We start from the raw sequence: 27,285 nt of genomic DNA on the forward strand, positions 1-27,285 counted from the left end.
AAAAAAAAAAGCATTAATATACTTTAAACAAAACAATATATATATATATATATATATTTCAGCTACATTTTTTGTTAAATCCTCAGTTAATGACTTAAATTTCGCAACAAATTTTAGCTTGCAATGCTACACAAATATAACTATGACATAACCACTTTTTAAATAATTCTGTATGGAGACAGTAAACACATAACATCATAAACTTTTCCTTGTGTTGACTCAGTATTAATAAGTAAAGTTTATTTTTGCCCTGCCTTATTAAAAGTAAACAGAACAGCTACAGCCATGGTGTGAAAACTAAACACGCCCATTATGAAACAATAAATATCCATTTGTTCATTAACGAGTATAAAAATGAACTAACAATAATATCCGTAGTGGTGCCGCACACAATCAGCCCCACTTTATTTGACAAACCTAAAGTAAAACAGCAGAAATGGTGCAATATGTTGAAATATAATCTCATTTTATTTCTCTTGTGGGGAAATCTTTTGACTTGTGGGCCACAAAGGGTTCAAAAAATTGACAATTTAACATTTTAAAAAACCCAAGATATCACATGAATGTAGAATAACTTAAACAAATGTATGTATCGATGGATTTTCAGTGCACCACCTATGGGTAGACACCAGAATTACAGGGAAGATAAAACACCACTGAAGATTTTCAATATAATTTATTACAATTTGGCAGAACAAAAATTTAATGATTAAGATATATTTTTAATTATTTTTTATGGTTGTGTTTCTTTGAGTGTCCCAGACAGTGCTTTAAATAAATTATTTTAAATTTTTCGGTGCAAATATACATGCCAGACATGAGCCTGTAATGTCATAAACTGCAGCGTGACATGTGCAGCTCTAATGATTTGAGTAACCACTTTGTGGTGTGACCTGCTTAGAAGTTCACTTCTGCAAATGGTTATGGATGTTTTCTCGTCTCACAGTAGAAAAAGACTGACAGCAAATCCCTCATGTCAAGCAGTCAAACCTTTTATTGAGGTGGCCATGATTATCAGCTAATCAAGTGAATTTTAATGAGCTCCCAACGGCTGTTTTTTAAATTTACATAAAGACTGAACACATCACTTTACCTGCCTGTTTGTTACATGTTATTTCATTTTAAAACCTGTCAAGCAACATTAATAGTTTTTTATGATCTGCCTATAAAGTCTTGAAATAATAGCTTTTGTGGATGAATAATTTGAATAGAATGATGGGATGATGTTGTGTTTTCAGCAATCGACTTGATCAACAACCTGCTGCAGGTGAAGATGAGGAAGCGCTACAGCGTCGACAAAAGTCTTAGCCACTCGTATTTACAGGTACTGCAAATAAACCACTCGCATCCTCAACCGTGTGCCTTATTCATACATATTTATCAAAAGTGTAGGCTTCCTTTGGCCTCATAGACGCATCGTCATGCTTTCAGTGCAGCTATAATCCCTCATTAGAGATAAAGGATGCAGCAGCCGCACCACAGACACTGTCACGGTGACAAAGCTGGGCCTTAAGATCTTGAGAATTACTCAGTAATATCTTTGCATCTAGAGGAAGGAGACATTTGAGTGTATTCTTTGACTGAAGCTGAAACTGAGAAAATAGGTCCTAAACAGTTTTTGTTTTGTTTATTGTAATTATCCCCATTTACTCCGCCACTACCGCCTCAACTGGATGCAATTTTCCGGGTTACGTCAGGTCTTTGACATGCAGGCTCTACCCTGAAGTGATTACTGGACGGTCCTCTGTGGGCTCATCAGACCCATGAAAGCCTCTCTTATATCAATCCAATTTCATGGCCTCTTGAGCTGAAATTCCACCCTAACGTTTGTTCTCCGATTCACAGGACTACCAGACGTGGCTGGACTTGCGGGAGCTGGAGACCAAACTTGGAGAGCGTTACATCACCCATGAGAGCGATGACAGCCGTTGGCAACTGTACGCCCGAGAGCTAAACATGCCCTATCCTGCTCACCTTGTTCCCCCTCCTCCTGCTGAGGAAGGTGGGGAGGATGCAGATATGCAAGGCCTCACAGACAGGGTCAGCATACTCTGAACACTCAACTGACTCATTTTGAATGGGGATAGAGGATTGCTTTGGTTTACCTTAAGACAGAAATGACAAAGGATTGGCAGTGGGTTGTAGTAGGAGTCTTACAGTAGGCACCCTATGCTCAAATGTGCCACTTTCATATTATAAATCCAGTTTCTTTTCGGTAATCTAGAAGTCCTCAGAATGTCCTTCAACCATTTACCTCCGCTGTTACAGCTCGTCCTTCATCTTTTGAACAGCCTGACTTCATCTGGGATTTTTTGTTTCTTTTCCTGAGAGAAAATGAAGTTCATGTTTGTGTTTTTCACAAGAAAGCAGAGTGGTGTGTTCACTTCCTCTAACTGCAATCTGCCTCTTTAAGTGAAGTTGGAAACAGCAGCTCACTACAAACCACAAAAAAAAGAGCTGTCGGTGTCTCTCCTCCACATGTAACCCAACAACAATGAAAGCTCTTGTAGGCTGATTAGAATTGCAAGCTTTCTGACTGTATGCTGTCAATAAACAGCTATGATAGCCCCCCACCACACCTTTCAGGGGTTGGGGCTCTTTACATGAGATTTCCTTTGTGCTGGTAATTTTATAAGTAAATGCATGTGGACAAAGCCATCTGTTTTCTCAAATGCATTCCCATAAATTCTTGTTCTGCAGGAGCCAAAAAAGTGCAAGTTATTGATCCGGCAAAACCAGTAATGTGTCTTATAGGTTGAAGCCACAATGGATTCCTTGATAAATGTGTGCTATTAAAGATGAAATTGGGGCATTAACAGCATTTTTTTTTTCTTTCAACATTTTTTTTTTTTTACTTGCAGATATAAAATCCTAGCTGGTGAAAGTGACTTATATTGTGCTAAAGGTGCTGACTCTCTCCCAAGTTAGAAATGAAGTATTTCACTGAAACGGTTTCAACGGTGTTCATACTGAATGGATAAAGAATCGCACTTGTCAGGCAGAGTGGAGTTCCTCTTGGGATCGCAGTGCTTAAACGCACAGCTTGAGTAGATACAGTTTTTTTTGTTTATTAATGTTCCTTTAGTGTCAGAATGCAGCATGTTTCTATGAAGCAAAACTTTCTAGATAGGTCATTCAGCATGGAGTTTGTTATGCTATCTCATTATGAAACTATGTAACCATGTACTTTTCAATATGTGTAGATTGTGTTCAACAGGTTTCATTGATGATCCTGACCTTTACAGTGGATAATACAAACTTTCAACACTTCTTTGATGGTTTTGGGGGTTTTATTGAACGATTAGGAGGACATATACTCCTCATCTCCTTTCAGTGAGACTGGATCGTTGACTGTATATAGAGAACTGGACAAAGTGGGTGTGACGTCACCCATAGAAGCCTCCAGCTACAGTGAAATGAGGCCAATTCAGTTGCCATTTTTCTGCACTATGGATGTCGCCATGTTGAAGCCAGCCAATGCTGATATGTCCGAGTTAGTGTGAGTCAACGTTTCTATGACAACTACCGTCTGCAATCATGAGTGAGCTTGTTAGAAGTCCAGACTCCATCCTGAAAGTGGCTCAAACGTTCAAGGTGGGGCCACATGCTTTTATACGTTTGGTCAGTTTATTTCTTGAATAACTTGTGAAATATTGTGAAAAAAATTACGATTATTTAGAAGATGTTATAATAGTTATTGTGACAAATAGAATGACTGAGTAATAGTTGTTTATTTTTTAATGGAAATATGGGATTTTGGCTTCTTTGAGCCAGCAGGTACTCGCCAAGGGGAGGACTCACTCTATCCAGTTCCCTATATACAGTCAATGGTCTGGAGTTCTTTTTTTCTCTGTGAGATTGGGTACCGAGATGTGTGCAGTCATTAATCATGCAGACCCACACTTCTTTATGTTTTAAGTCGTAAACTTAGTGCATGTTTTGAGGTTACCTGCAAGCAGACACAAAGGGAAAAATCCTTATCAAAAAGCTCTCTCATTAAATAATAAATAAATAAATCATTGGAACTTTATTACCATACACGAGCTATCCAGCATGAAATCCCTAAAATCCTTTCGGCTTCATTTTGGCATTTGATTTGTCTCATCGTCGTGTTAGAAAATAATTTTCACTCCAGGTTTCTGTGATGGAGGGCAGCCCCTAAATAGTGCACCACAAAGGAAATGGCACCATTTGCAAACCTGGAATAAATTACTCCTCACCTCAGCTGACTGACAGTTGTTTTTTTCTCTCTGAAGAAGAGCAAATTATTCTTGAAGTGGCTGTAGCTTAAATGTACTGACATCAGCAGCTGCTCTCTCATATCAACCAGGCTTAATTAAACATGGAATGGGTTTATATATTTTTTTTCAAGTTTGCTCAAAAATATTTCTAGACTGTCAGAGGGAAAGAACAGGTTATTTATTCTTCAACAAACCTTCCAGAAATAATAATAAAAAACATTTGTTTTCCCTTCAGTGATAGCTGCACCTATGCCAGCTCTGGTTAAATGAGTCCTTGTTCCTTCAGCTCTGCAGCCATTATTGCTCGCAAATGATACTAAATGGCACATTGCCTCTTTGTATCTTTTATCTATTTCAGGTGTTGACAGTTTTATTTCTGTGCCACAAGATACACTCTTTCAGGATATTGTCTTTGTTCTTGAAAGTGGAGCTGAAGACCCCAACATTTAGTTCAGCAGAGGAACTGCGTCAGGCCTCACATGAAACCGGAAATTAAGTTCCTGCTTTGTGTCACGTAACTCTAATAATCCAGCCTAAATACAATAACAAGGTGACATTTGTGTGCTCTCCAAAAGAATTTTTTTTTTTTTTTGCCAGGTGTGGTCAGATCCTGAAATATGACAAGTGCTTCTCATTTTAATATAAATTGGACCTCTTTTTCGTTGTTCTGATTTGATTTTAGAATAAGCAAAGCCTAAACTGTTCCTCAAAGTCCCTGAGAAATGTTCAGACAGAGTTCGCAGTATGTTTCAGTTCAGCTTTTCCAGTAGCTGCATCAGTAAAATCATTGACGTCCAGTTTCAAGTCCTCAATACAGACAAACAAAAAATAACTTCTTTAGAACATCTCTTCTCAGAGAGTGTTGGGAAAGGACCTAAATGAAGGACTCTTATAGGTAGAGGAAAGAGCCAGACGTTTATCAAATTAAATTCACATATATATGAAAAAACAAACATAATCTGGAACTACATGCACTACAATGACAGAGGTGTTGGCTTAAGGGCGTAGTTCCTAACAGAGCGTAGAACAAATGCGTTTAAATTAAACACAGAGCGCAAGGGATAGAAACAGAAAGTCAAATAAATACTCAAACGTAAACATATTTAAAAAACTATTGGGGAGAAACCAAAATCCACCAAAAGACGAATCAAAAACAAGATGTTTGGCAGTGTCAGGTTCAGTTACTGACTATAGTTTTTAGCTTTATTTCAAAACAAGAAAATAAATACATTCACGTATCTCTAAATGTTTATGGTTCTTTCGTTTTAATTCAGTGGATGGCAGTCAGAAATTAAATGTACTGGAGAAGACAAATTTCACTGTAATTTTTTAAAACAGTTTTAATTCTTGTTTTTCTGTGGCACTGAGTTTCTTTTTACTCCAGAAATCCTCATGCTTATTTCACAATGTTTATCCTACAGCCTCGGATGACGACAAACTTACTCACAGGACTGCAATCCACAGAAAGCATCAGATTTTATCTCGTTGGTAAAAGGTGGAGACAGTAATGTGTGATAAAAGGCGGCGGCCACAAGTAAAGAGGAAATTTAGAAGAGATTAATGAGGCCAGTAGTGCTGAGGCGGCAGAGTGGAAGGTGTTGAGCTTCTGTGTTAGGAGGAAAGAAAGAAAGAGAGGATGGGTATTGTCAGAATATTAGCTCAGGTTGGATGCTTTGCAAACAAAGCAGATGCGGTTGATAGATTAATAGAAGAGGCTGTCTTTGAGAGTGATGACAGCACAAAAGAGATTTTTAAGCTGATAAAAGAAGCTAGTGTGTAGTAAAGAACAGGAAACAGACGTCAGGGATACTTCCAGAAAAAGATGGTGGTAGGCTCAGACATTAACATTTTCCAAAATAAACTGAATTTCCCTTATAGATGTTTGGAAGTTTATTGACTTTCAACAAGTTCTATTTAGTTTTGTTTTGTAAAAACCTACTCCAATGAAAATAGTGTTTTTAACACCTTTTTGTACCATTTTTTTAAACGATGAAGGACATATATAAAGAAAATTAGGATTACATTTGTTTTTATGAGATTTCTAAAAATTTTAATCATTGTGAATCAGGAGCAGACAAAAATTGATCCATGTACGTCTTTATTTTCCTCACCCAAGATGGCTCAAAACTATACAGATGGATAGCTCCAATATTTTTTGCCATTTTTGTTGCACTGCTAATGATAGGTTGGGGGGCTGTAAGCTAGCTGGACATGGTGTAAACAGATGGATAATGGGAAGTGAGGGCGGGCTTACTCCATGCCCATGGTCCCACCCACAACCCACAGTCCAATTATCCAATTAGTCCAGCAATTAAAGTGGCTGTTGGAGAAAAGAATACAAGACTTTTGGCTTGGATCTTGAGTCGGGAAAAGCTGGTCGGATGCTTTCTGTTGTTGTAATACCTCTCTGCCAATCAAAGGATTTCATCATGTGACGACAGTAGCTCCGCCCTAACTGGTATGTTCCATGTTTCTATGGACTCACAACCAACGGGGGACCAAAAATGGTACAAATCGTTCTGGCCTAATGGGTCCATTTTATAATCGAAATGCCTAAAATACCGTACCGGTCTGGTCTGGACCGCTCAATGGAATTGAGGCATACATTTAATTGAAAACAACAGTTTTTAAAAATATAATTTTGAATTGAAACAACATAATTCATAGCTATAAGACTACTAGGAACACTTTTAACATAGATCAAAAGCTGATCTGAGTGAGACTTTAAATTCTCTTGCAAGTAGCCTATATGGAATACTTAGGAGGTATAGGTATGACCTGCCATTGAAGTCACCTTAAGTCTTTTAAAAAAGTATGTTCCATGTAGACAGCTTGAGCTGAAAGCTGTCAAAGAGAAGTGACAGAGGTTCCAAAACAGTTTTTGGTTGTTCTGATGAGCAGCCTGAAGAAATCCTCATCGTTATTCCTGGGAATAAAAACGAAGTTAAAATTTGATTTTAGTCAGAAGCCTGAACAGAGACAGTGGCTTAGTACCATAAAGTTTAAGCTGACAGACCGGCAGGTTGTGGCTGGAGCGACCGATTTTAAATAAAGTTGAGTGCAGTGAGTTGATAAATTACTGGTGTTTTGAAATCCTCACCCATAATTCCTAGCAACTGCGGGACACAGAGAGAGAACTAGCAGAATAACAGCAGGGGAGAAAAGCGGGTGGACAGAGGAGGGCAGCACAGTTAGAGGAAATTGCCAACTTGTGACAAAAACAGCAACAAAAATACAAAGTTTAAAGCTGATGGTTGTCAGTAAGAACATGTAAAACTTCTCAGAAACACAGGATCAGGAAGAGAAGCAGAAGCTTTGTGTTATATTTACCTATAACAGCTGAATTGTTGTTTGACTGACTAAAACGACACTGCCTCTATTTATATCTGTTGTTTACAAAGGTTAAAACTATGGAACTATGAAACTATGTTTTGAAGGTTTTTCACCTGGTTGTTCACGTGAATCCGGAAAACAAAAGTAAAAACAATCCGAGTGGAATCCTACTTTGTCCTCACAAAAGCAAGGCAGACTCCATTTCAAGTACGGGAAAAGCAAACCAAACCTGGAGCACTTGACAGTATTAATTTAACTTTAAAATGAAGCACTTTTAGAGGAGTAAAGAAACTATTGGATAAGATCAGAGAGAATCTAGAAATACTTTCTGGATGACAATATTTAGAAAGGTTTGGGAAGACCGTGTATGTTTAAAGATCATTCGTGATGAAAAGGAACTGCAGCCGATCATTATTGAAGGAACAAATGCATCAACCAGGAACACATTCTCTCTAGTCTTTTAGTGTGAAATTTTTTTATTTTTGTTTCTCTTCTTTATATGAAAAATAAATAAAATGTTGTTTTACTGATTAAAAAAGTGCCCTTTTTTTAATTTTGGTTATTTTTTTACATTTTTATCTGTGTTTATATGAATCAACTCTTCTTAGTGATATATGAAAAAAAAAACGTTGCTGCAGAATCCCCCTGGTGTTTTATCGTAGTTCAGCTGTTAAAACCAAGAAAATGTGTTTAAACCTGAAATTCAGGAAACTGGGCTTGTTGGCAGAAACGCAGAAATGTAATAAATAAACTAAAACAGGACAAAAACCCACTGAAAAAATAAAGCGGCTGTAGAACTTAAAACCACTTTTGTACACTGAAGACAATTAACAGAAATGAAAACAGCTGTAGATGATCAACATGAACCTAAAGTGACGGACAGCAGACAGAACATGAGTAAAACTCCACTGAAACACCAAACTAAACCACAAAATCCTCACAGCAACAGTGTGATCATGACATTAAATATGAATATTTTCAGCATTCTGGGGATGAAAGTTGTTGAATCTATACTTAAAATATTACAATTTATATTAAACTTGATTCATTGTGATTCTGCCTGCATCACAAAATAAAGAGCCAAGTGTTTTAATGTTTTCCAAGTCTATGATAATAACTTATATATAAATATATAAATATATATATATATATATATATATATATATATACATTTTCATTAATTTCCATATTGCACGACCCTGACAGAGAGGTGAAAAGCCTTGTTGATATCTGAAAACTCTGTTGAAATTGTTGAAAATTTATGAGCAAAAGGTCCCCCTCTGTGTGATAAACTAAAAAGGGAACTAACTTGTAACTGGCATCTTTCCCCGTCTGAAGTCCACAGCTAAATATAACCTTCTGAACTGTGTCATGTGCAGACACATGCGCAGGTGACAAAGAGTCAGACACTCACTCTTGCTCCTACATTGGGATAATAAAAGACGTTTTTCCTTTTCAGTGTCATTTTTACATATTTACACGATTAAGCTTTTAGACTGGGAAATGTAAAAACACAGATGCATAAAATATGTCTTGTTAATTTAAATTCACATTTGTTCCTTCCCTCTAGCTCGGGAAAATAAATTCAATAAAAGTATGATGCTGTTGATTGGGTAAATGAGGTATTCTGTAAAGGGGACATATCTAAACTAATTTATATTATGGTGGTAACATTTAACATCAATGTTCTATTGCTTAGAAAATCATGAAGGTTGGTTACACTTTGATTTTGCTTAAAGAAATAATGTTTATTATATTTAGTCTAAAAAACATAAATCTTTCTTGTCCTTCTGGGATATCAAGGAGTTTACAAAACAATACAAATCCCATCTTGGTTAAAAAAAAAAAAAAGTTTGGTTTGCGTTTTCATATAACATTCTTATTGCATTTCCTCCTTCAGATGTTGGCTTCAGAATCACTGACCAACAGTTTGTCCATCAAGTCCGCTAAAAGCCTACACCGTGGTGGATTTGCTGCTGCTGCACTTAGACATAATGCATCTTTAAAGAGATTCTATCAACTGTGAAAAACAATTTACAAAATTGCACAAAGTAGTAGCCCAGCAGTGGGTTTTTCAGGCAGATGCTAACCTCAAAAGGAACTCATCGCTGAAACTATTGTGTAGATATTTTTTTCAAAAAATAATAATGTGTTATTAACAGTTTACTGTCAGTGTGTTCTGTATGAGACCTCCAAACATAACAAAAGTTGGTATATCTTATCTGTCTATGCATGCAGTTTTAAGTTCAAGCTCTGGGCCTCAGGAATAGATTTGAGATACACTCTTTGGCCACCTCGTTAGGTACACCTTTCCAGTGCCAGGTCGTACTCCCTTTTGCCTTCAGACTGCCTTAATCCTTCGTGGCATTCACCAAGGTACTGGAAACAGGTCGGATGTGTTGTGCGACCAGAGATTACTTTTCTGAAGACCTCAGTTGTAACAAGTGGATATTTAAGTTACTGTTACCTTTCATATTTGCTGGATCCAGTATGACCTCTGGTATCAACAAGGGATTTAGAACTGCTGCTAACTGGATATTTTCTCTTATTCTGACCATTCTCTGTAAACCCTAGAGATTGTTGTGGGTGAAAATCCCAGTAGATCAGCAGTTTCTGAGATACTCAGACCAATTATTTGAAGTATTTCTACATTTTTTCAAGTACTTTGAAATTCACTCCTTTGTATTAGGATAGAAGTGGAATTAGTAAAAGAAATGTTCTGAAAAATTATAAGTCTGATGGAGAAAACTCTTGAAAAATAAGGACATTTTGACACAGAGGGTTTAAAGATTGTTTTCAAGAACACATTGACAAATATTTTACCCTAAAACACCTATCGAGTTATTTTAAGACTTTGAATTTGTGATGTATACGTTGTCTAAGCTAAGTTTATTTTGTTGGAAAATAACGTATGAATTATGCTAATGTACTCCCCTTTTAGCTATTGTAGGTCTTATCAAATCTTTACATGTTTAATATGTGGCATCACTTAAGTGTGACACTAACTAAAAGGTCAAAGGTGAAACAAATTGTGAGACTAAGCACAAAGGTTTAAAAAAAACATATTCTTTTAAATCTGAGCTCATTCACTAACACCAAAGGGAAACAAAAGCAGGAGTTGTATAGTAAAATAAAGAAAATAATATAAGGAGCAACCAAATACAAATCTTCACTGAGGAGCATCAAACCTCACGTTTCGATTCAGTCGAAAAGGACGTTGGCTCCACAGTTTTTGCTCTGTCACTCTTGTTTCATTTCTGTTTATCTAAATGACTTGAAAGATGGAGGCACAGGCAGAAGCATTCATATGCTGATGTTGCAACTGTTTATGCACAAGATGCTGCTTTGATCAGGCTGTTGAACTTCAGCAGGGCATTTACCCGTGTCTTCACCTTTCCGTTGAAAACAAAATTGGTCCTGGTTTTAGAGAAAAAGAGGCATAAAGGCTTGCAATGAATGACCCTTTGACCATACTTATAAGCCATTGTACACTGGGTCCCACATACATATGCATGTGCATTTATTTTTAAAATAAGAATACAATTTCAAAAAGTTTTGCCTGTCATTTCAGCAAATGCAGAAACATCACACTACAATTACTGCATCTACATTTAAATGCAAAGTTTGGAGAACGTTTACACTACAAAAACTGGATCTCGAGAAAGTTTCTTTTCTGTCTTTCAAGTAAAATAATCTTATCAAAGAAATTTTACGAAGGCAAAATAATCTTCGTTTGAGAAAACGTGTCTCACTGACCTGAATTTTTTTTCTGTAAATAGGAATTCTTGGTAAGACCATCTTTCAATTTAATTTAATCAGTTTTATTTATATAGCCCAATATCACGATGCAATCGTCTCAATTTTGGGAAAAAATTAGAAACCTCAGGAATGTCCACAAAAGGAGGGATCCTCTTCTAGGACGAACAGGCGATGATAGTTAACCAAGACTTAACTTATCTAACTCTAAAACTACATGTTTGAATACTGTAGCAGATGGACTTCCTCCAGATGGGCTGGGGGACAGCTGGAGATGCAAGACGCACCAGAGGCGAGGTCAACGGCCAAAAACAGGAACACAGACAAGCCGCCTGGAATCTCTCCCACTCCAAAGCGCAAAACGAGCCAGTGACGAGGTCCACTGCCAGGAACAGGAGCACAGACGAGCGCCCTGGAAACTGAAATCTCTCCTGCTCTCCCCGGAGGGGAGTGGGAATCTTCCTTACCACACATTGTGAAACTTAAACTAATTTCAGAATGTGTGAAATGTTACTTCCTAGAAATTAACTCATGGTATTTTTGTGTTGATTATAGCGTTTCATGTCAATTAAAATGGTATTTTAAACCAAGGACTTGCCTCACTGTCTGTGAAGCCTAATGGATTTACATTATGCAAACCATTACACAATGCAACATGAGTCACTGGCTCAGATAATTATGGATGAATAGGATTTTAATTGTTCCCATGACGGGGGCTGATTGGTTACCATAGCTCCAAAGTGAGATTATCATTAAAGAACAACAGAAAAAAATAGATAATAAAAAGTACTAAAGATATGCCATCAATAACACAATGAAGCGTCCAGTGTCTATGAGGAGTTGAGAGTCTAATAGCTGATGGGAGGAAAGATCTGCTACAAAGATGTTTAAGTTTCTGACTGAAGGAGTTCCTCCATGGACCCACGGTCTCATGCAGATGATTGTCTATGATGGATTTCAGTTTGTGTTGCATCCTCCTCTCACCCAGACTCTAGGGGACATTCTAGAACGGAACAGGATCTCCACACCAGTTTGTTAATTCTTCTTCCTGTTCCCGCCATCATAAAAAACTTAAGCATCCAGGTGTTTATGAGAGTCCATCGTCTCAATATGTTTTCCCTGAATGTTCACCAGTGAAACAGGAGTTAAACCCACAGGTTTTCTGATTGCCACAGACCCCACACTCACTGCACAGGCACTGCAGCTTGCTGCTCTGAGGGCATAGATTCAGATCATTGTCATTCAGAACAAAGAGAGCTATTGAGTTTCACACCAACCTCAATTCAACTGTTAAACAGCAAAGTCAGTGGCATCTTAAGCTTTCAATTATTATTTCATTTAATACATTTTAACTTGGCTTGTTCAGCAGGTATGAGTAAATATTATCCATATTTTACTGAGTTTATGGATGTATTGATTTCACCTATGGTTGTTTGTCTCTGTCTGTGTTCCATCAGCAAAGGAAGTTCCTAGTGGAAAAATAAAGTAACTTTGATTGATTGATTGATTTGCATAACAGCTTTTTCAAACAGCACTTTTTGTCTGCTCCTAATTGACCTTGATGGGATAGAAATACTCAAGAAAAACCCAAAATACAATTCTCTTAATTTTCTTTAAATATAGCGTTTATCATGAAAATGCTACAAGAACAAACCATAAAATTCAAATGTCATTGTAGTGGCTCTTTAAACTCTCAAAGCCTGACATTTGTAGAAAAATGGTGAAAAATCAGTCGAGTATTAAAGGATGAAAACAAAGATCTATTCATGATGAAAGTAGCTGATATGGAACTATGTCAAGCTATCAGCTTCTCTGAAGACATAGCATAAAAGAGATTGATTGACAAGCACAACAGTCAATCATGACAAATAATACAGTGTACTGTTCAAAAAAAAAGCATCCAAAGTTGCACACAAAAGAATCTGTGAAACAGGGAGACGACAAAAGGTGAACCACAATTTAGCGAGGGACTACTGTATTCATGCTATGAAAATCTCTACACAAACGGCTGCAATTGTAAAAGCAGACATTTGTGTTGGTTTTAGTGACATATGTGTTTGCTTATCCCTTTAAAACTCTTAATCCTTCTCACTTTGTGTCTTTGAAAAATGTAAATGAGTTTTTGAGACCGGTCATGACCTCAGTCTCAGCCACAATCCCCAACTGACGTTGTTAGCAATGAGTGACTGCATATGAAGCAGTTCTGTTCACAGCTTTTTCTTTTTTTCTTTTCTTGCGGCGATGTCTACAAAATGTGTGAGTCAGACATCAGAAAACAACTTAGGTTATAATTAACTTCCCAAACTAATTCCACTTACTCACAGAAATCTCCCTGTTGTTTACGAACAGTCATTTGTCATTTAGACCCATAGGAAAACTTTTCAGCTATAAACTAAAAAAACACCTGGAACTTGAACAAAGTTCTGTAAATAATAAATAAAGATACTCAGGCTTTCACATTTATTGAATTTGTCATGCTTTATTGGTTTATGAGTCCTTCCTAAAATCAAAACACTAAACCGGTTCAGTCCTCAGGTAGATTCCAAGCTGGTCTTCGGTTAGTGTAGAAGTAGGTGAATAGCTTAGGGCTAAAGTACACACCAAGTGTGCTGAAGACGTTTAAATGCCACATCTTGATAGGTGACCTAAGTGGAAGTACAACACTGCGACAACAAAGAACAGAACACAGTGTACATTTTAAGAGAGCGTCAACCCTTCAATATGTCAGGCAAGATGTTGCATATAATCTGTAAATTTCATGTTAAAGTGCAAATTTCATTGAGGTAACCCGTGTCAGCACCACAGCCGTAGCCTCTAAGGAAATAATCACTGTAATCTTTTAAATAAGGCTTAACACAACATGGAGCCAGAACCTCTAAATGTGCACATGAGAATGTTGCATAAGATGCTAAATATAATGGACACCCTCTGTGCAGTGTACTGTCAAAGCTGCAAAGGGTGGCCAGCACAAAGGGTCACTTCTGCTCTCAGTATTATATGACAACTGTTTACCACTGTTTTTTATGTATTTATTTATTTTATAGCTGATATGCTTTGTATATTTTTTTTTAAATGGTAGTAAATAAATGTATTTATCATTTTTTTATGGCTGACTTCAGTTGCAACATTGAAATCATCTTGAAACTGCATGAAAGATTTATGACAAGATTGTGTGGCATGATACCAAAATAACTTATTGTCACCTCGCTGCTTTGTGTCTCTGCATACGAACAACTTGACACTGCTCACAAACAAGAGACCGAGTACTCGATGAGGTCAGCTTTCAGGGGTTGCTGCTACATGTTAACAGCAGGACAGTTGCTTGCTTTCCTTTTTTAGAAAGAGTTTCTGTACAAAAGGGGGTTACTTGCAGTACGTTTTCTAAGTGAGAGTACTTCTTCATTACAAAAACAACATTTGAACCCTCAATTAGTTTCTTGATTTCATGTTAAATACCAAACGGAATATTATGTAAATATTTACATGCTCTGTATAATCATTACTTCATGCCAGAGTCCCAAATGTTATTCATATTTAGACTAAAATTTGGTGATTGCAAACTATTAAAGTATTCTGAAAAAATAATTTAGCAAATAGGACCAAAGAAACACTTAGTATTTCCTGCTGGAAAGGTTGTGACATTAACTGGAACAAAGATTACGTGGGATAAGGTATTAGTAATCTTTAAAGATGGTCTGGAAATTATATAAACATGTCTTGTAAATGCTGAAGTTTACGATGTTTTAATGTTTTTTTATTGTCGCTGTAGCCAAAATAAAAATAAGACCAAGGAAGGGAAGCAGGAAGAGAACATTCCTTGCAATGATCCATCCTCTCCCTCTTTTTTTCTATTTGACTGAAGGTATGCACTCTTGCTCCATTCTTTCCCACATGTGTGTTTACTTTGCTCAGACTGGTTGCAGACTTCTTTTCCAGACTCCCTTCATAAATAAAAAGAGCCTTGGAAACTGCAATAGGTGCATGTTGGTAGCTAATCTGACAAAGGCAGAGTTCAAGGTTCATTCCTCCGCCTACAGAAATCTCAGCTTGTGAAGTAACGTTATCTCCCCTCTTCACCGTGCTCTAGCTTTGCCGTGTGATAACCACACAGCTTAAGTCATAGACTGATTTTTTTAAATTTAAAAGTTACATGGAAATGATTTTACACCCATGCGTATGATTTACAAGGAATGCCTTTGATAGAGATGTGAAGTAAAACTGGAAAGTTCCGTTAACACGTCCCACGACCCCCTCCATCACAGCTGCTTTTCTTTTTGCAAGGTTTTGCCGTTTCCCAGAAACATAAACGTTTAGGCCTACTACATCACTGGTGTGGTAACTCCCCCTCGTTTACACTTCCTGTTATGCACATGTGCAAGATGAAACCACCTCCCACTGTACACGGTGTATGTGTCTCATCCGTCTGCACAGTTCTCACTGACAGCACAGCTGTGGTAGCCGAGGAGAAGCCAAACTAACAGACATACAGAAAGAAACGAATAACCAAGCTACTGAGGCTGCGGATACTCAACTGGCTGATAATTAACAGACTGGATTTCAGCGGGAAGGATCATTTGAAAACATTTTGGTTTGGGTTAGTTAGTTTTTGAGGCACCGTTTCTAACAAGTCTGGACTGTACCTGAGACAGCTGTGGAATGTGTATGAAGCTCTCGTAAAGAAAACCAGGTAAGACTAGTAAGTTAAAGTAAACACAAAAGTAGTTTCTGTTAAAAAATCAAACATTTAAAATGTTTTTTTAAATATATAAATAAACACTGTTGGGTTCAATTTTCAAGTCATCCTTAAGTCACTGAGATAAGTTTTTAATTTCTTAATCTAACTTCACGGCCAACAACACCTTCCTTGTTTGAAGTGGTTCTGCAAAGTATTGAAATGAGTCCTGGTGGAGTTGTTTAAACTCTCATGTCGTATAGTACAGCACAGAAACGCTCAGTTAAAGGGAATTGCTTAAAAAATAAAGCTAACTTTAGTTTTTTAGGGAGGTGTGCTAAAGAATGAGAAGTGAAGCATTAAATCATTTTGTGCACACTTTGGTATGCAGCACATTCCAATGTCTCGAGGAAATCGAGAAGCGTGGCCTCTTTAAAGACTCCCAGATGGAGGAAAAGACAGCAGGATCGTTTGTCTTAGACGGTATAAAGTAAATCCTGTTTTAGGATTGATTGTGAATTGAAATGTTATTTGCCATGGATTAAATTCCATTTTGGATGTGTTGTTGGGCAAAAAGCATGTGCGCACAAGCTCCCCTGCAACCGAAAATATCACTATTAATACCAGGGAATTACCAACCAGTGGTTAGTCATACCGTCCAGACTGATTACAACAGTCTCTAGGAGGATTTGGTATAGGTGTGGCTTTTGCTAAAAATTTCCAACTAGGCTAGATCTTAAGTCTTTTTTTTTTTTTTTGAGGAAACCTTTAAAGTAAGCCCCGTTAACCAGAAACTGATAAAAAGTCAAAAACACCCATGCCGCCCACACAAGGCTTCACAGCTGTACAGCTCTGAGTTGTCATTCTCTGAAGACAGTCTGACTCTAAATGGAATCGGAGTATCAAGTTTTCCTGACGTTAATTGCATTAGATCCTTCCTGAGACAACAAGAGAGGCAGGAGAGATGGAGAGAGGAAGCCCAACATAAAGAGCAAACAAAAATCAAAGAAGTGCAGAGCACAGTTTAGATTATCTAACGACTGAAGTCAAAAGAAGAAAAAAATGGTCTGTTTTTAGACAAAAAGTAGTTCTGGTGAGATGATTTACAGAAAATATGGACCAAAGACTTTTGTTTGCTGTTCAAAACATTTAGAAACTGGTCCAGTTCAGCTTTGCTTTTCAAGGCCTTTAATGATACCTAGATAAACCCGAAATGCTTTACAGGAAAAAAGGATAGATAAAAGTTGTTTGGACATTGCTGTGGTGTCTCAAAAGCAAAACATTTTTATTTAATTCAACAAAGATTCTTGATTTGTCTACCCAGCAGACAAAAATAGCTCAGTAATGAAACAAATCTGCTGATGGAATCACAGAGCAAAATAGAGATGTAAAAACCTCAGATGCCGTGCTTTTCAGGCCACAGCGAAAACCTCCATCAGTTCTGGTTCTTGTCCCGACACTGACGTAAAACAATTGTACAAACCAAAGTCTTGTTTCTGTGCTTTCAATACGTGAAGAATTACCAGTGAGCCTTGCAAAACATTCAAACTCATTCCTAAAATGATATCCTGATCCAAATGAGGCAAAACATATTTATTTGAAAAAGTCAAAATGAGAGCACGTTCATTTTATTTCAGAAAAAAGTGATACATTTGTTTCAATCTATGTGTCTATAAAAATGTTTGCAGTAGAGTTGGATATATTTTGTAAAAAGCTGAAGCATTGATGATGAATTTAGAGCAGCACAGGTCAAAGGAGGATATGCTCAGCAGTTTAAGTTGCCTTCTATGCTAGAAACATCAGGAAGTCGGAGGAAGTTATCGTCAGGGTTCACTGAACCACAGCATAGGATGGAGCACATGAGAGGTTTAAGATGCCATGATTTTAAATCTGTGTCAACAACAGTCACAGCAACACCAGCCAATGTATGTAGGTTTTATATGCTTGTTTTATTATTATTAGTAGTATTTTCATGTATTTGTGTTGTTTTGCATGCCTGGTCTATAGGTCTGGTGTTAAGTTGCTCAGAAATTAAATGCCAGAGTTTTTTACAATTGAAGTAAATTCAGTTTTTTTTTATGAGTTTACAACGGAGATTGACTCAAAGAGAAAACCATTAAACGTTGTTTTGTTAAAACAGTATTAATCATAGTTAGTTCAGATAGTTTCTACTTTTATGAAATCTGAGTAAATCTGTTTTCGGTGAAACATTTTTCTGTAACTGTTGATGTGGTTAAAGAGAAATGAATCATGGCAAAAAGATTATGATCAACTCCCTCTTAAAAAAAAGCTGTAGCTAAGTTAGAAGCTCATTTTTTAACAGTTTTTTTTTGTATTATTTCACAATGTAATTACTTATAATATCCACAAAATAATATATATGTTTTTTATTTGTTCCCACAGTTTAAATTGCTACCAGGACTGTGACAGTGAACTGAAGAGATCACACAGTCAAACCAATGGATTCAACAACAAACTCCTCAAACTCAACCGAATCTTGTGTTGATATTAAAGCAAGTCCCATCAGTGACCTGTTGGTGTCCGTTTATATCCTGGTCTTTATCTTCGGTCTGCTTTTCAACCTGATGACGATATGCCCCATTTGGCATCAAGTAAAGCAGCAAAATGTGCTGGGAACCTTCCTCCTCAGTCTGTCCATTTCAGATTTGTTTTACATTATCACCTTGCCTCTCTGGATCAACTATTACCTGAACGACCACCGCTGGCAGCTGCCCCCTTGGACCTGTAGTGTAGCTGGCTTCTTCTACTACTCCAACATGTACATCAGCATCTTCCTGCTCTGCTGTATCTCTGTGGATCGCAGCCTCTTGGTCTGTTACCCTCTGCACTTCAAGATCTACCGGACGTCTCGCTACGCCTGGTTCCAGAGCGCTGCCATTTACATTTTAGTGGTGGTACTGCACATTGTCATTCTGATCAATGACAATATCAAAGACGCGCACGATGATGCAAACAACAATGATCGCTGTTACGAGAACTTCCCCATGCCGGATAATGTGGCCATCTTCAACATGGTCAGAGTGGCCGTTGGGTTCCTGTTGCCTCTGGTGGTGTTAACTGTAAGCTACTGGAAAATTCTGGCCACTGTGGACAAAAGCCCCGGCCTCAATGCTCAAGCTAAGAGGAAAGTCCGACTGCTCTCCTATGGTGTGATTGGTATCTTCTCGGTGTGCTTTGCTCCCTATCACATCTTGCTGCTGGTGCGCTCAATTGTGTACTACAGGGCTGATGACCATTCAGCTGGAGGAAGTTATTGCAAATTTGAACAGAACATGCACTTCGCCTTCTCCTGCACGCTGGCGCTGTCCAGTCTAAACTGCGTAGTGGACCCTGTGTTGTACGCCCTGGTCAGCAATGGAATCAGAGACAAAATGACAATGTGCTTGAGACTGAAACAGCGATCGGCACAAGATAACTGTACTTTGACTCCATTAAAAGAAAGAAGTAGTAATCTTATTTAAATCATGTATTTGAAATCTGCATGTAAAAAAATATGTATATTTATTTAAATGTAGACCTATTTACAATACAGAAACGGTAAACATTCCACTATCACAGGAATGTAAACAAGTCAGTGTTTATTTTGACAACAGAATTTCATTTAGTTTTATTTGTAGTATCCAAAGTAGCTTTAATTATATTTTAGTCATATTGACTACTAGTTTTAGTCTAGTTTGAGTTGTGTAAACATCAAAATATTATAGGTGTCTAATCTACAGTACAGTTTTAGTTGACAAACGTATAAAAGATAAGTATTGATGTGGTTTGGTTAATTAAAGCTTGAGAACATTTTCTATGGAAAAAATCTTGGAAATAAACATACTATAAATAGAGATACAAAGACTTAACTTATTTGAAAACATTTTGACATTTTTACAACTTATGCTTTCTTTTACATTTTTATACAACACATTCTTATCCCTTAAACTCGGGTATTGTTTATTAAAAACATGTAATTACTTGATACTGTTAATGTAAATAAATATTAGTAGGGAATAAAACCATATTTCTAAAACATGTTGTATCTATTCTTATTTTTTTTCATACACTTAGAATCTTGCTGTACATCCATCGGGTGTCACACCTTGTAAAATTAAGCACTTGATTAATAATAATTGTAAATCCAATACATTTATTTAGAATTTATTTACAAAACATATCATTTTTAGAAATCCATCATTCATTTAATGTCAGAATGAACAGTTTGCAAATGTCATTTTAAGTTTATTGTTGTTGTGTAACAACCATTGACATAAATGGAGATGGTCAAAACAAGGCTGTTCAGTCGCCACATGCTCTTATTGAGGCATCTGATTGGCTAGTTTATAACTTAAAAAACTTACAATAAAGAAAATATACCATGAAGAAAAATTTGGTTTACAAGAACATGTTGAAAAGAGTTGCCAGAGGAAGAATGATTATTCTGACAAACAGAATGACTGAGTAATAGCTGCTTATTTTTCAATACAAGTCTATGGGATTTGGCGGGTACGTCCTATTTGAAACGTGAGGGAGGGGGGGATGATCAGTCCAGTTCTTTCTATGCACTCTCTAAGTTACAACTTCTTATTTTGGTCTCTTTATGTATGAAGTTTGTCTATATGTTGCCTCTTCTTTCTCTCTGTGTCACTTTCACATGGAAAATGTTTGCAGCATCTTCTCAGGTTACCAAGGTAACCAATAGGGTTCAAGCCGCACTATGCCAGACCTTAGTCTGATTGGATCCATTTGTACTTCTTTCCTTTCATTGTCAACAATTACTGTAATTGGATGCCACCACCAATGTACTTTGTCATGTTTTTTATTCAATAATGATGATGTCAATTTCTTTTGTTGAAGTTTTTATCCCTATGCAGGAATCATTAAAGTATATTTTTGTTTGGAAAATATGTTGTTGATGGAGACTGTGAACAAAAATGTTTGTCAACAAATATACAGTGAAGCAAGTACAATTCTTAGCTGCCTTCTGCTGTCCGTACCAGTACATTCTCTTTCCCATATTGCATATTAAGCAGGAAAGTGGCTTATTGCTCCACTAACATGCATCTTTCAAATGGATAATTGGATAGTCGACTTGTGGTTCTACTGTTCTGTGGCTTCTCCAGTTGCTGCCACTTTTGCTTTGTTGGAGAAGACCCTAGTTCAACAATCTTACTTACAATTCAGTCTGTATCATGTTGGTTTATATGACTGTGTCCCTAATACAACCAAGTGTGTAATAAATCTAAGATACCTGATGTACTGAGCAAATGCAGCGTTCACCTTGATGAGAGAGAAACATCTCCATCTTAATCTAAGACACAAATTATGTTTTTTTTTCTGGCTGGTATTAAATGATAACTAGGTGTATATAACATAATTAGTTTAGTTAATAAAACTGCACAGTCAGGTAGTTAAATACACTGTGTGGACTAAAGTCAGTCACTTTAAGTAGTGGCGAAAGCTTACGACAGAGTGCCCAGAGAGAAACTGTGGTATCGTATGAGGAAGACTGATGAAAGGTGTACAAAACTGTGGTGGAAGACAGTGCCGCTGAGGAAAATGCAGGTAGCAGAGCTGGAGGTAGCAGAGATGAAGATGCTGAGGTTCTCTTTGGGAGTGACCAGGATGGAAGGAAGGACAGCACATGTTAGAGGTTTTGGAGATACAGTCAAAGAGGACAGACTGAGATGGTTTGGACATGTTCAGAGGAGAAACAGTGAATATATTGGTAGAAGGATGCTGAGTCTAGAGCTGCAGGAAAGCGCTTGAGAGGAAGACCACATAGAAGTTTATGAATGCAGTGAACGAAGATGTGATGTTAGAGTAGAGAATGCAGAAGACAGGGTTAGATAGAGGAAGCTGATCTTCTGTGGCAACCCCTGAAGAGAAAAAGCCGAAAGATAAACTGCAAAAACAAACAATAGTTCCAGCTTATTGACAACTTACTGACAGTTTGTGTCTGTGTACTGTGGAAATGAAAGTACACAAGTTAGTATTAACCTCAATAGGAGAAGCTGACGCATATTAATTCGCAGACAGTTGCAGGAGCTCTGAAATGTGATAGGAGTGCCGACGTCTATACAAATTGCAACAATGATCAACTATAATTATTATAAAGCTTATAGGTTGTGCAAAATGTTTTTTAAAAGCTTAATGCCTTCCCCTGGATTTTCATTTGGTTTACTGCCAAACAAAGGCTTTTAAAAACAGATGCTGCAAATCGTCTTCTGAGGATCCAGTCTTGCGGAAAATAGCTTCTTTACTAAAATAATGCTTACACAATGAATTTAGCATTGCAGAAAGCATTGTCTCATTCTTAAGTTAGTTTTAATTATTTGTTTTTTTTGTTCCAGCTGTACCAGCTGTTCCAGATTTTTGGCCATTCTGAAACACGGTTAAACATTAAGCCCATTCTTCAAACTTTCACTAAGATTTTCACTAAAATAAGAGCTTTTATATCTTTTCAAAGGAGTTATAAACTTTTGAATATTTTAAACTAGGCTAACCCTAAAGAGGGAAAAGTATAGATCAGAACAAAACAAACAAGGCACACAAAAATAGAAGTAAGGAGTCCCTAAAAGGACAATGAAAAAAAAAATCAAAGTTAACAAAACAATTACTGTCTGATGAGCATAAGATACTAAATATACTTATTTGTTACTCTACTAATGAAAGCATACCTTTCAATAGTCATTAACATGACTTCACTGAAAAAAAGTAATATTTAAAAAAAATACTGAAAATAATTGAATTATTAGAATATCAGATGTTGTTGATGAATTGTTTTTCACACAATAATAATAAAAATGCAAACAAAACATGTTTGGACTTAAATGATTTATTTGGTAATAACTTAAGGACATATTAAACATATTAAACTATTTAGCCTTATATATATCATTGTCTTATCATTTCAGGAAGAAAAGAACACAGACTGCTTCAAAATATCAAAATTTTTATTGGTTGATTTCAAGAGTGTTTTAATTTATTGTTACATCTGCCATTTTTAACTATTTTAGTAACCAACATGGGTTTACTGGTATTGACAGTCAGATTCAAACGGAAAAGATGTTTGGCAATTCTGACGTCCAGCCAGGAGTGCTGACTATTCAGTCTTTCCAAAAAATATTCAGAAAGTTCCTCATTTTATTTCTAAAATGCGTAACAGATTTCTTTGGGGGGAATATATCATTTCTCAGTAGACATGATCACAATGAAAACCATTCAATACACCTTGTGATCCTGTCCTATTTCCCAGATATTTAAGATTTAATAATCCTTAAATAGAGATTAGGATTTAATCCACATTTAGATTTTGACATCTATCACTAACACAGCAGTTTTGAAATCAGTTACTTCACTGTATCTCCATGATTTTATTGAGTGTTGTGACTTTCAGAGGGGATGCAAATTAACCTTCCAAAATCCTAATCAACATTAATGGACATTACAGTTTGCCCGACAAATATTCTGTAAGAAATATAAAAAAAACTAAATGTAAACAAACAAACAAAAGATTTGAGATTAAGGAGAACACCCACTTTATATCAGAGATTTGGGAGCAGCCAAATTCAGGAAAAAAGTGTTTTTCACTAACTTAAAATCTTAAAAGACTCAAACGTGACTTAAAAAAGCAAACACCAAAACAGGATTTATAAAACCTGAAGCACAACCAGCAGAGAGGAACAGCAAGGGGAATTTACGCCAAATAACTAAAGCGTACGGCTTCAATAGACGGAGAGTAATTAACTTAGCCGAAAGCATCTGTCAGGATTAAAAAAATAATGACACCTGCTCTGAACATGACAGCAGAAACAGAAAGCTATGAAATGAACTGTGACCTGAAATCAAAATACAACAGAGAACAAGAAAGAAACGAAACTCAAACAGCACGTACCTTCACAGGAAGCTCTAAAACACAAACAGGAAAGATATTTTTTTCTACTTTTTCAGACCAAGGCCCAGAAATATTTTTTTTGATGATTTTATTTTGAAGGTGGAACCAGTTCGCTTGGTTTTAGAGATTTAAACTTTTTCTGCTGCAGAAATTTATATTACTGTGATGCAGTTGCAGCTTGTCTAAAGGTGCACTCACACCGAATGGTATTCGCGTGCCAGCCCCTCTTTCGTCAAAAATTTGCTCCTCATTGCCTGTCAAAAGGCTCTGCAGCTGTGTGTGGGAGGAGCTACCAGCTGGCATTTAAGATGATCACTGTAAGGAACGGTGTCTGCGGATATCTCACTTAGAATGTATGGAAGACAGAGATGATGTTAAGAAATAAAGTTCATTTATTGTGAAGATTTTTACTAAAACATCGGTAATCATGAATTCATGTTTGGATTTATATGATAATTATTAAAAGATGTATGACAGCCGATTCCGCTGTGTTTCTGTGTCTCTGTGGCTGAGCTTGAAGGCTCACTGACTTGTATTAACCCGATGGGGGAAATAATAAAATAATGGGACCTTTTTCTTTTTTTTTAATGTCTGAATGAGGCCCGATCCAGCAGCCTCTGCATCCCGCAGTGGCACTCTGTCTGCTGGCATTTTTGAGCAAGTGAGCTCCGCCGTGTGAGCGAAAGCCAGCGTTCTGTCCAGAGTGTTTCTTTCCTTTGCCCCAAAGTAGACAGATGATTGCAACCCTGCGGCTCCAGCAGGTAAATGGAAAAGATGGAAATTCTGGCCAAAAACACTAGCTTTGGATTAGTATTCTACCTCCAGACACCTTTAGCCTTTGTGTCAACAGGAGATCATTAGTCGTGTTTCCATTAACTCTGAAATTTCGAAAAACGGAATTTCGATATTAAATTATCCTAATGGAAACACCACAATTTCGAAAAAACTCGCCTTTTTCGAAATAAAGTTTTTGCGCTTAGAGGAGGTGGTATTTGGGCCGTATCGAAACAGTAGTTTTTCGAAAAACTGTAATGGAAACACTTTTTTCGAAACAAACGAGTCACGTGACCATTAACCGGATATGGCGTTTCGGACAGGAAGCAGGAAAAGCTGGTCAAATGCGCTTTTTCACAGCAACTGGCTGCCTTGGGCACCGCACAGCTCATCAAAAGTTGAGCGTGTCATGCAAAAATGCTGAATCCACAGCTCTTCGGTGAATTCTTCAACCACGATTTAACAAAACTGTTTCACTCTACGTCGCTCCCGCGTTTAAGGAGGAGCCTGCCGCTCCAAGGCTCGGATCAGACGTAGACGTCTTCTCTGATGGGAAGGATGAGAGCTAGCTCCGTGGCAGAAATGTGAATGAATCTACTGCACATGAAAATAGTGTTTAAATCCGTCGTCATGTTTTTTTAATGACTTATCGCGGGAATTACTTCGAGTTTTTCGCATAATCATGGTTTAATGGAAACGCTGTTTTTTCGAAACATTGTTTTATCGAAATTCTAGAAATTTCGAAAAAGTTTTGCGCAAAAGTGTAATGGAAACGCAGCTACTGATTTATTGACTATTTTTAGTGCATTTAAATATACTCTGGAGCTGATTAACAATAGGAAACAAATGTGTGGATTAACAAAATCCAGGTGGACACAGACAAAATATTCAAACTATTAAAATGAGATTTACAGTAATACACAGGTGTGGCTGTTTGCAAAGCTAAACAGGTAAGTCCACATTGATTCTTCCTTACCTGCCCATGTGTAAAAGTGTCCTCGGACAGGACTCTGAACCCCACATTCCCCCTGGTGGTTACAGGTTTTCACCTTGAGGGGCAGCAGAGTCACAAATAGTGTTATTGTGTGTGAATGCGATATGTAATAAAGCATTTTAAGCTGTTGTAAAGCATTATAAGCCTTCATCAAGGCAGAAGAGTGCTATGCAAGGTCAATTTAACCAAAATAAGAATACCCCGTTCCTCAAAAGAGAATAATTCAAAACAAACATAAAAATGAGGATGAAAAAAATCCAACAACTATGGCCAATTTTAACCGTTAGTGACTTTGATAAGGAAGGAACATGGTAGCATTTCTTCTTCTTTAGCTTTCCGTCTGCTCCCTTCAGGGATCACCACAGCAAATTATCCACCTCCGTCCAAACCTGTCCACTACATTCTCCTCACCATACCCTCAAGACCCCCTACACTTCATTAATCAACCTCCTCACAGAGATTAGGACTTCCTCTAGGGCTCCAGACCAACATATTCAGTCTCTCCTCTGAACATGTCCAAGCCATTGCAAGTGTAAATCTTGGCTTTATTTTGAAAACAAGTTTCCTCTTATCCATGCAGTCCAGATTCTATCAATAGAATGAGCAACTGTTTTAAATTACATTTATCCATAACATGTTATATTTTTTATAGTTTTTTCAACAGACTTTTCAACAAAATTGTACCTGCAAGCAACCTGACAAACTAATGCACTGAAATGAGAAAAGTGGAGTAGAACCATCCAGATAACAGTGATTTGTTTGTCTCTAGTCAGATGATGAATAAATAATTGTGCCACCCTAAAAAATAAAACACCTGAAAGTCCAAACTTGGAAAAAAACAAGTCTTTTTTTGATGTGGGAGACAAGAAATATAGAAACTTTCCAACTGATTTATTTAGTCAAGTTTGCACAGTCTTAACAGGGAAGAAGAATTCATGGAAATCCATGAATTCATTAATGCGCCACCATCACGATGCAAGATTAAAAGTTAAAATAAATATTTCCAACGTGGCTGATTTGACACAGTGAAATAAATAAATAAATAAATAAACAAGACTAATATAATATAATATAATATAATATAATATAATATAATATAATATAATATAATATAATATAATATAATATAATATAATATAATAGATAAAAAATACTTTTTAACAAGACTCATATTTGTAAAGGATATGATGGTTCAGGTAAAGAAAAAATTCTGAAAGCATTAGGCCCTCAGCATTACAGATCCATTTACTGGCATCACCGCATCCAGTCAGAATGGCCACTTGGAAAATCAGTATGGTTTTATTGATAGTCCTGTAATGCAGGGTTGGTATAAATGCACTGTCTGGACAAGCTATTCTTGCTCTTTTCTTTTGGTTCTCAGACGCACAATTGTGACTCTTACAAAGGAGCTCAAAGCGGAAAACAGTTTGTATGCTTCTCTACCACAATGACAAATCCATGATCACTGAAATGCAGTCTTCATAATTATCGAGATGCTGCTTTCTCACCACTTTTCAATATTTAATCTCCATTAATTGGAATACATCTAGAGTGGGTCACCAGTATATATATATATATATATATATATATATATATATATATATATATATATATA

The 27,285-nt window shown here is 36.8% G+C and overlaps 2 protein-coding genes across 2 annotated transcripts in view; both read left to right on the plus strand.

Annotated features, from left to right (window-relative positions):
* The window catches only part of prkd2 (protein kinase D2), a 40,386-nt gene extending 37,116 nt beyond the window's left edge, over positions 1 to 3,270 (plus strand). Inside the window, exons 18-19 of the mRNA XM_024277909.2 lie at positions 1,239 to 1,324; positions 1,846 to 3,270. Coding sequence (XP_024133677.1) covers positions 1,239 to 1,324; positions 1,846 to 2,055 — 296 coding nt within the window. The 3' untranslated portion in view covers positions 2,056 to 3,270. The remainder of the gene's footprint in view (positions 1 to 1,238; positions 1,325 to 1,845) is intronic.
* A 12,338-nt stretch (positions 3,271 to 15,608) lies between these two features.
* On the plus strand, positions 15,609 to 20,910 carry gpr184 (G protein-coupled receptor 184). Its single transcript, XM_024276466.2, has 2 exons — positions 15,609 to 16,017; positions 18,406 to 20,910. The coding sequence occupies exon 2, from the start codon at positions 18,462 to 18,464 to the stop codon at positions 19,482 to 19,484; it is 1,023 nt and encodes a 340-aa protein (XP_024132234.1). The 5' UTR covers positions 15,609 to 16,017; positions 18,406 to 18,461; the 3' UTR covers positions 19,485 to 20,910.
* Positions 20,911 to 27,285: the final 6,375 nt, after the last annotated feature.

The sequence above is a fragment of the Oryzias melastigma genome, linkage group LG13 (assembly GCF_002922805.2).
Source record: "Oryzias melastigma strain HK-1 linkage group LG13, ASM292280v2, whole genome shotgun sequence".
Lineage (NCBI taxonomy): Eukaryota > Metazoa > Chordata > Actinopteri > Beloniformes > Adrianichthyidae > Oryzias > Oryzias melastigma.

What these genes read in the sequence shown, in the direction of transcription:
- gpr184 (XM_024276466.2), top strand. Translation starts at nt 18,462, where the DNA reads ATGGATTCAACAACAAACTCCTCAAACTCAACCGAATCTTGTGTTGAT.